Source organism: Acipenser ruthenus, chromosome 2 (genome assembly GCF_902713425.1).
Source record: "Acipenser ruthenus chromosome 2, fAciRut3.2 maternal haplotype, whole genome shotgun sequence".
NCBI lineage: Eukaryota > Metazoa > Chordata > Actinopteri > Acipenseriformes > Acipenseridae > Acipenser > Acipenser ruthenus.
Window position 1 is genome coordinate 25,067,106 of NC_081190.1, and position 10,502 is coordinate 25,077,607.

Consider the following 10,502-nt stretch of genomic DNA (forward strand, 5'->3'; position numbering starts at 1 on the left):
CCTCACAGGGATGATTAATAATGAATACATTCAATTTCTATTCTATTTTGGTTAACCACAAACAACAAGAGTAAGTTCCTTCAAGACAAGTTGAAGATACATATATAAACTAAAAAAAAACTGTTTTATGGGCTTTCTTGTATTTATTAAACAGAACTATTATTATCAATGTGTTTAAACAAGCTTTACATTAGTTTAGTTAACATGTTACTTCCAAAATAAATGAATATTGAAGTATATTCTTCTGGCTACAGATTGGGAGGATCATTGGAAATGATGAGTCATAGCAGGGCTGAGTAAAGCAAGTGGAACAGAAAATACCCTTAAGGGGCCTTAAAGACCAGCATTCATCTTACACAGACCTACATCATACCTTATAACTGTAATTTTAGTAACTGAACTAAATACCAGCCATTTTCCTCAGACACATAATTTAGTTATCAAGCTTAAATGCCTGGTTTCCGTCTTGGATTGTATTTCTTTTTACATTATTGTGGTTAGTTTTATTCAGCAGATAATATACATCCTAGTATCCTTAATCATATTTCCGGTCTGAAGAAAATCAAAAACAGAGGTTAAACCATCAAGACAAACAAAAGAGATTTAGATTTGCCAAAAATATACGTGATACGTGCTGCCCTGTTTAAGGAGTGAGTGTGGATATTTAAATACTATAGAAGAGGACCTTCTTACTATGGGATAAATGTTCCAAGTTGTAAACTGCTTGACCAACCGTAACACATACCTGGGAGTAAGTAACAAGAATACCTAAAACACCTCAGCTGTGCTCATAAGTACTGACACATTGCTATGTTATTCCCCTGAGGATGCAAACCATGTTGAAAGGTGGGTGGAAACATCAAGGTTCCTGGCCCATAGCCCAGACTATCTACAGTTCGGAATCCAATCAAGCATTGGAGAGGTTATTATTATTTATTTATTTATTTCTTAGCAGACACCCTTACCCAGGGCGACTTACAGTTGTATACAAAACAATACCTATCAAGAATTACAGTACAATTAAGAGCAAGATACAAAATACAATGATTGGTGACTGGTGAAAAAGAGTATTGTATTGAGCAGCTGTAACTGATTTCATGTCAAAAGGAGCTGTGATGAATCCACATGTTATATTGAAAGGATGTCAATATATATATATATATATATATATATATATATATATATATATATATATATATATATATATATATTTCAACATTAATTAATTAAAGTAGTATATATGCATTTGTATGTTTTCAATCTATGTATGTTTGTTTGGTAAAAAAAAAAAAAAAAAAATAGCCTAATAAATATGACGGCATATAAAACAACATGAATGTGTTCTCTGTACACATTACATTATGTAAAAATATACATATGTACAATAGGCTAAAACAGTACAGTAGTAAAATGAAATGAATACCTGGCAGGCTTTTTTTTTTTTGTCCATTCTACGTGTAATACAAAACAAACCATGCTGGTGCGTTGTAGGCTTCATATTGTAGTAGGACACGTAGATTTGTATGCTAATTAGAATTTTTCCGACTGGTATCTTTGCTTCTAATTCGTTAGTAAATCGGGCGTGACACTATGGGAAATACCATGCGTAGTCATCTCAATTTTCCTCCTGCAATTCTGGCCAAATTACCGCCGCTTAGTAAATGAGGCCTCAGTGTCTGGAATTAGAACGTTGGTTACACCGCAGTCCTATACAAACAAAACACTATACCAGCCCCCTGACCACAACATCAAATAACAATCATTGTGTTTAAAAAAGCATTTATTTTTGTTGTAAAACCATAATACCTCCAAACATTGCATTGCACTGTAAAGGAGACAACCTCAGCAACCTTAACATGCAATATTTTACCAGGAAACTGTCTACCCACTGCAAAATAAAGATGTTGAAACAGGAAAAAGGCGATACAGTAAAATAACTAATAACGGTTTGGGTTCGGTTTCAGGCATACACAAACACTCAACCTCCATACATTAACTTAAACATTTGTTTAAAAAATGCATCCTAAGAAAAGTTATTGAGTTTTAAAAAATATATTTTAGTCTGTTGCATATGTTAAATTACTCTGGGTGCAACTAATTTAGTCCTAATAAAAAACAAATAATGATGCTAAACTGACTAAAACAGCCAAATGAAAAAGTATTGAAAGAAAATGGCGAACCAATGAGAAACCAGAATACGTGGGCGAAGCTGAAAAACAATCAAACGGTATGCTGCATGGACAAACCCGGTAGTCGTTTGAGGCTTAAAGCACCTGGATTCAAAGGGGTGTTGTAGTCTACTGTTTGGAGTCTTATTGAAAACATCTGATTCTGTGACCAGGTTATTTTACTCTTATTAAGGTAGCTTCATTTACTGTGTATGTAATGAAATTAGTTTTGTTTGTCTGATTACTTTGTTGCTGCATTCTATCTGTGTATTAATTGTATTCAAGTTTAAAGTCCTTATCCATAATCAGTTTTATTACAGTAAAGGGCTATAATAAGCCATCTTACTAAACGATAAGTTGCGTATTTTCCTTTGGGAGGCAGTATGTTGATAAAATAATTTTGAAAACCACTCAGACGTGATTAGCCACTTACAACCGACCGAGGCAACAATAGGTGTACAAGGAAAATAATACATAAAAAAGCTGAATGTCTCTTAATACATTATTTTATTCTTTCTACATTGTGTCTAATTGTATATTACAGAAGTATGATTAAGGCCCTGTGAAAATCGAAGAAATTTTCTTTAAAATTCACGGCATTGTCACGGACAAAGTATCGTATTTCACAGAATGTGCACGGAAATATAAAATAAATGTACAGATTTTCTAAAACAGCAAATATAAAGATAAATGCACTGACATTAAAATTAACATAAAAGTTACTCAAGCACTTTACAATAGTTTGTGAAACGGTGTTGTAATTAACAGCCTGTAGGTAAAGTGTATCTGCAGAACAGCTTTCAGTTCTAGTACGTCAGGTGCATGCTCACCATTTAGGTCTTTAAAAACAAATACAATGTGTAACCCATACTGATCTTGGGCATCAGTAGACGCATCAGTGTGACCACTGACAAGCAACCAGACTGTTTTACCAATTCCATAATCTCCTGCTTGTGATACTCGGCAACTTTAGGTAAGTATTCATGTCTCAGCTGGGCTGATGAAGGAATCACTCCACCATTTGCTACACTCTGTCTGAAGAATTTCCGTAACTTTTGCTTGTCCAATTTTTCAAAAGGGATATTTGCGCAAACAAACACCTCTGTCAGGTCAAAATTTAATAAGTGGACTTTCGGAACACGGAAGTCGCCGTTTTTTGTTTCTTTGCAAGTAAAGCAGTTGCAGTACTGCTCTGGATTTCCGCCTTTCTCTTTTCGGTGAATCTAAATGCCTGTCAACAGACGAGTTTCGGTAGTGATCTACAGTAACGTTGCAGGACATACAGAACAAGAGCTTACCTCCATCACTGTGTAAAACTCCTGCTGGATACTGCTTTACATGACATTTTTAGCCTTTTTAGAGACATCCATTTTCTTGTTTACAGTGTGTAGTATTTTAATTTCCCGCTTAGATTGCATATAGTGACATGACACAATTACTGCACATGGCGAATATTACATGCAGGCACATAGCAAAGCTGTACAGTATCGTTAATGTGATTTTTTTACATTTTTTGTATGAAATATAAATAATTATGAAATTATTTTTATTTTTATTTCTATTGGGCCAATTTCACGATATCCGTGCAGCCCATGACATCGCGATTTTGACAGGGCCTTAAGTATGATTGACGCAATAACACCGTATTGAGCTTATTAGTCACAGTTAAAAAAAACGACACGTGTGTAATAACGGTATGTCCTGCTCCATTGGCTGCACAAATGCAGTTCAGTTTTTCTGTTTTAAACTTTTATTTCAGTTATACTGCAAACCAATTGGACTTCAAAAACAACTGAAGGAGTTGATAAAAAAAACAAACTGATCGTAACCGACTTGCATCACTACTCCAGCTGCTACACTTTCAAAAACGTCATTTGGCATTTGGAAAGCTTTAAAGTATGAATCTGCTCCTATTATGAATCGTGTAATATAAAAGGATTTTCAAGGAGCATTCCTATAGGGATTATGTTACATTAAAGAGGAGTTTCTTCAAATAAATAGGGTCATAATCTGTATCTTAATCAGCTCATGGATTTCCAAAGTGGAAACACCTTATTAATTTTCTGTGTGTGTAAAATAAAAAAATTAATTGCAACAAATATGTTGCGTTTTCTAATCTGATTTCACAATGAAACCATTGAAAACAGGCAGGATTTTTCAATCGAGCTGTTTATTTTTTTTAGTTTAAAATATGCTTTTTTATATGGTACAGCGTACTGTATGAGAAACAGATTTTTGACATATTATTATGTATTGTATTTGAATATATTGTGCACATATTTACAAACGATGCATGAGCGGTGGAAAGACCAGGATGAATACAGACTTCACTGCCAGCATATCAGTTTCCCTAACAGGATCAATGTGACTCCTCACCTGCAGAGGTTCCCAGTCACACAACACAAGTCCGCTCATGCAGACGGCTACAGGTTCAGCATGAAAGCAATGAAAAGTACTTGCAGTTTATTATGGTAAGTATAGTGGTCGTCTTTTGTCTAATTTACTTTCTTTGCAAGATTTTTAACAATCAAACGAGCATGCTGGGCCGAGTGGCCTCCTCTCGCTAGTAAAATGTCTTATTTAACGTGCACTGGGGCTTTGTTTTGATGGAGACATTTGGCTTGGAACAGAATTATGTTCTAATAGCACTTAAGAGGATGGCATCTACATTAGTGGTCCATTTGTTTTAACTTTAAATTGTTCACTACTGAATTGCGTATGTTAGCAGTGTTTATAGTAATGCAGTTCGCCAGAATTTTTTTTTTATCCTACTGAACTAATTTTATTAAATTATTTGTAAGAGGTGATTTTCAAAATATCTAACACTATAAAACTGAAAAACGAATGTGGTGTTTAAAATGAATACAACGTTTGTGTGTATTCCCTAATGCAACACATTACTGTGTCGTTCAAATGTGGCCGGAGCATTGCACAAACCGAACAGCATGACGTTGAATTGCCAGAGGCCCTGTCAGATGGAGAAGGCGGTCTTGGGTTTGGCGTAGGGGGTGAGTTCCACTTGCCAGTAGCCACCAGGAGGACCTGCCGATGAGGTCCAGTGACTTATCGATGCGGGCCAGCAGGCATGAGTCTCTCCTCGTGACGGTGTTTAGGTGGTGGTGGTCTACACAGAACCAAAGACCCCCAACTTTCTTGCAGACCAGTACCACCGGTGCAGCCCATGGATTACTGGACGGCTTGATCACCCCGCTTCCCACATCTCTTAAATGATTTTCTCAGCTGACTCGCGTCTAAATAGGGGTAGTCGGCATGGTGGTTCACAGCTGGGAGTCCAGGCCGGTCTGTCCTCCATCCTCCGGCTTGACTGCAAAGAGGTGCTCAAACTCTCACAGTAGCATGCAGAGTTGGCCGCTCTCCTGTTCATCCAGCCCCTCACTGCTGCGCTGGTGCATGCTCTCCACCGCCTCGCTGAGAGTGGCTCTCGTCCACACCAGGTATGGAACTGCTGCCACTGTCCTCATCTTCCTCCCGTGCCTCACTCCCGGATGGCACCATTTGCAGGAGCCCTTGAAATGGCTGGCAGTTGTCGTTGTTCCAGCAGAGGCAAGTGCAGTGACTGGCATGTCCAGGAGTTGCAGCGGCCCCACGCCGAACTTCATCGTTCCTCTCTCCAGGTCCAGCTGTCCTCTCACCTGCTGCAGGAAATTGATCCTGATGATGCACTGGTCTTGAATGTCTACAATCCAGACCTTGTAATCAAATGAGGTCTCACCCAGGTGCAGCTGCAGTAGCCCGCTCCCTCGCATCAGTGACAGCTGCCTGGTCACCGTCCGCAGTAGCACCGCGGTGGGTTCCACCTTGGCCAGGCTAGTCTCGCTGGCCCGCTGGAAGATGTCTGGCCGACAAGGGTGACGGTGGACCTGGTGTCTATAAGCGCGGTGCAGGACACGCCCTCCACTTGGCAGTATAAGTGGAGGTGTGCCCCGATACTGGTTCTCCTGACAATGGCTGGTGCAGTGTGTGCTGCATTCAGGTTGGGGCTTGAGGAGTGGGTCGATGGTTCCCGTTACATCGGCCCGAATTGTTTTCCCGTTGGTGGATGGTTGGGTCTGGGTCGCGGCTCCTGCCGAGAGCAGTTAGCACCAGTTTTACTGCATGGCAGTGGGTGGTTGATGGTGGTGGTGGTGGGGCCGACCGCCCCAGCATGGCCTGCTGGACAGCCACGATCTCCCACAGGATCTCAGCCAGCTGCGTGGTGCCCTGTTCGGCTTCGCCACCCTCTCGTTCGACTCCCCAGACTGCGGGCCGCTGAGTGGCGTTGTTCTCTTCCTGGGTCACATCCTCCCACTCCTGAGCGATTAGAAGAGCGGATTGAAGGGACTTGGGCTTAGCAAGATGCAAGTACTTGCGGAGCTCACCCTGTCCCATGGCTTCAACAAACTGGAACCGCGCTTGCTCCTCCTGTTCTCAGGCTGCAGCATCAGCGTAAGCTTGCCGGGCTTCCCTCTCCAGATACGTCTCCAGCTGGGCCAGGCTCTCTCCCGCTGCCCGCTCTCGCCTCCAGAATCAGGCTTGCAGTAGGTCTGGTTTTCCAGTACTGCCGAACCGGCGTTGGAGGGTGGCAACCAAGATGCAGTAACTGCTTATCTCTTCCTCGGCCAGGTTCAGCAGATCCATTTGGGCATTCCCTCTCAGCGCCACTGTCAGCTGCTGGGTCTTCTCCTCTTCGCTCCAGCTGCACACTTTGCCCAGCACCACCAGCTGGGCATGAAATGCCTCCCAGCTAGTGGTGCCGTCAAAACTTGGCAGCTTCGCTGTCCACTGTCCCGTCACGACAGCACTGCTTGCCCGATGCTCCGCTCGTCCCTCTCTGTTCTGGTTGTCCATCGCGGCGCTCTTTGGGACCCAGCCAGACCCCGTGCGCTCTGCCATTGGTAGGCGCCACTCTCCGGCGCTGGCTAACAGTCGCTCTGCCTCCCCCGCTCGTCACAATGGCCCTGAATATCAAAGCTTTTCCGACCGTTGGGGAGGTCATTTGTGGTGGTGTTTTAACTTTCCGACTGTTTTTTTTTGTGTTCCGAGCAAAAATCAAAAATGGCCAGGAAGGATGAGAACAGTCGCAAAACCCCATTCTGACACTATGAAGAATGTTATGCAAAGGTACCTAATTAATATACCCCCATGCACAAATCAAAAGGGTTGATGTGGTCGGACTGAGTATTTTCCGTCTTTCGTGGTTCCACCTGTTTCGAAGTCCTAATGGAGGTGAGAACCTATTTCTAACAGGCTTCGTGCTAAAATAAAAAAGGTCTCTTTGACTATACCAATGGCGATGGTGTCCATTGATTGAAATCCTGAAATGACGTAACAACTGTCATTTGCGTCATTAACATATAGGTTTCTCTTAAACACTGAATAATTATTCCGCAACCTTTATGTAAATTGCACCCATTCCACCTGTCGGAAAAAAATGCAGAATAGTATTTAATTTTATGATGGAACAACGTTCTGGAAGTCGGGTTCAAACAGACGGAGACAGAGAGTTTCGGACTGTCGGAAGACACTATTGATATTCAGGACCAGAATGTCTAACATTTCCATTGCAATTATACTCATTTCTCAATACAGTTAACTGGAACAACACAGAAACACTGTGATTCATAATATGGGACTGGTGAAAAAGGACCAGACTAACACCATTAAAAACAGCTGGATGAACTGTTTTTTAACTTAAAGGGGGCGGGGGGTTGATTTTGAAATGTTGTTATAGAATAGCTTTGGTAATGCTGTAATTCAATTAAATGCTTAATGCAATCGTTATTTTTATTTATATAATCATGATAGCATGGGCTACAGTGAGATTTGAAGTGATGTATAGCATTGGTTCTTAATATCCACAGCATAATGTAAATTACATTGCTTCTACCCAAGTCACTCGGTTCAAGAGAACCTGGTCACGTCCTAATGCCAGCAACACGGTATATTGTTATGCACTTTACCAATGCATCAGGAAAGCTAAACATACATTGGAAGGTTATACATTAAACATGAGAGAAACAACAACTAAAACAAATACACAATTAAAAACAACGCAGTTGTATTAAATTAACGAGTTATCCGCAGTAAAATTACACTTTGACATTTTCTACATTTGTTAGGACTTAAAAAATAATAAAATAAATAAATAAATACATAAATAAATAAATATGTGAAACGATTTCTAATCGGGTCGGTAACATTACAAAAGTTTAACCAGGTTATAAAAAACACCACTTACCTCTTTGAGTTCTTTAGCCACATCCTTCAAATCACCCAGGACAGTTTCCAGATCCTCCACAATTGTCTTGATCTGTTCTTTTACCTTGGTTTTGGAGCCTGCTCCCTCTGACGTTTCTGCCTTTGGTTTCCCTGACATTCTTGGGCACAAGTCAGGGGGTCTTTATGATCACGAATAAATCCGTTTACCGCAGTCAGAAAAGTGTGTCCCCCTCATTTTTAGGGTCTATGTTCTGTACTTTCCTTTCTTTAGAACTGCGCTGAGCCAGGGCTGCAGAATTCCACCCAACACGCCTGCGCGAGAGTGCATTGCAAAATTAGTAATAATAAATAAAAAAATATGAGTAAAATAATAGAAAACGAAGGTCTTCCATCACATATTTGTCCTAAAAGGTATAAATCCACGTTCTTTCCAAAAAGGGAATACTGCATTTCTTTTCCCAAAGTCTATCCGAAGTCCTGTGTTAATACCCATCACATTTAGCAATTGAATTTCTCTAATTTTGTTTGTTTATTTCAAAATGAAAACCAAAAGTATGAAACACTGCTAATGGAGGACCAGGGGACCAAAGATTAGAATAGACATTTTAAATGTCGCAATCGCCCTTCTAAAATTCTGCAAACTGCAAGCAATCTCTGTGCGTTTTCTGAGTCATATGCATATCACAAATCCGCAGTAAATAACTAAACGGTAGTCTATACTCTCATTCCATCAACAGTGGATTGTATTATTTGTATTTCCTTCTTATGTTAAGAACAAAAATAAGCAGTATTTGTAAATACTGGTACAGGATGTTTATCAAGTGGAGCCTACTCAAGTACTAACGCAGGTTTCAGATATAATAAATGCTCAAAAAGCAACACGAAAGACACACTTTACAGCACTGGAAGGGGATAGAGATCATCTAGTGGTTACTCCAAAAACTGCAAGGAATACAACTGAATTCATTCCAGTCTTCTGTTTTTTCTTTCTTTTTTTATAAAAAAAAAAAATCGTAAAGAAAACTACTTTGGATAGATAATAATGATTTAATAACGCCAATGATTGCTTCCGATCACCCCCATTATACCTGGAACTTCAAGAAAAAAATTAGTCTGTTTCCAAATCGTACCAGATATCCCTGCTAGTTCTGGCAGCTGTATATCCAATGCACAATGATACTACACTCTGATACAGACTGCGTTGTAAGTCTTTAAATTCGTGTTTATTTTCAGAACAGTGTAAATTAATAATCAAATCACGCAGATCCACTACGGGTATAGAAGCGCAAATGGTGAGAGTAAAACTGAAAATACTCAGACGGAATGGACGAACGAAAATAACGCAGAAAACATTTTAATACCTTCTTCCACAAGTCCCCAAGCAACGGCGGTACATTTCTGCAAACACATAGTTGTAAAATATGACGGGCGCCATCAGAAAAAAAAAGCATCTGGCTTTTATCAAGCATGTCCCTTGTTACTACCTTACTCACATAAAAGCTGAGCACTTACAGTTCACATCACAGAGGCAACTCGGAGGGGGTAAAGGTGCCACAGCCCGAGAAAAACGATATTTTAAAAGCAGTTACTGTATTTCAAAATAATTAATCGCCCTTGACATTATGTCACAATGTAGTTGGATTAAAAATCAAAATCAATTCTTGGTCGTATCTCTAGTAATTCGTTACTCTGAATGATTTTTTTTTCATCAAATCAATTCTGATTCGCCCATGTGGTTATTATACACAGTACCTTCAAAAACGGAGTAAGTGATGTCATTTTATAACTTGTTTCCTGTTAGAAAGATCACTTACCGCACGTTTTAACAACTCTTGCAAGTTATTGAAAACATATGACGATTTTTAAATTTGTATTTATTTATTTAAGTACAGTATGATAAGTTTCATAATGGCTAGACAAAGCTGAAAAAGTTGATACAAAACTGCTAAGGTACAGTAACAGAAACATCATGTTTAATTCTTCTTATTCTTATGCTTTACAAATTATATTCCACATATGATAATGCCAATATGTGGGAAATATATATATTAGGTCTGTCCCGATTAACAGATTCAAGAGTTGATCGCTGATAAAAAAAAAAATGTAACAAAAAAA

General features: G+C 39.6%; 1 protein-coding gene across 2 annotated transcripts in view; it reads right to left on the reverse strand.

The window, feature by feature from the left end:
- The window catches only part of LOC117408617 (protein Largen), an 88,048-nt gene extending 77,950 nt beyond the window's left edge, over positions 1-10,098 (reverse strand). The window contains exon 1 of one of the 2 annotated variants that reach the window (XM_058992584.1): positions 8,407-10,098. In XM_058992584.1, coding sequence (XP_058848567.1) covers positions 8,407-8,544 — 138 coding nt within the window. In that variant the 5' untranslated portion in view covers positions 8,545-10,098. The remainder of the gene's footprint in view (positions 1-8,406) is intronic. The other variant, XM_058992589.1, reaches the window with a different exon arrangement.
- Between the last annotated feature and the right edge of the window lie 404 nt (positions 10,099-10,502).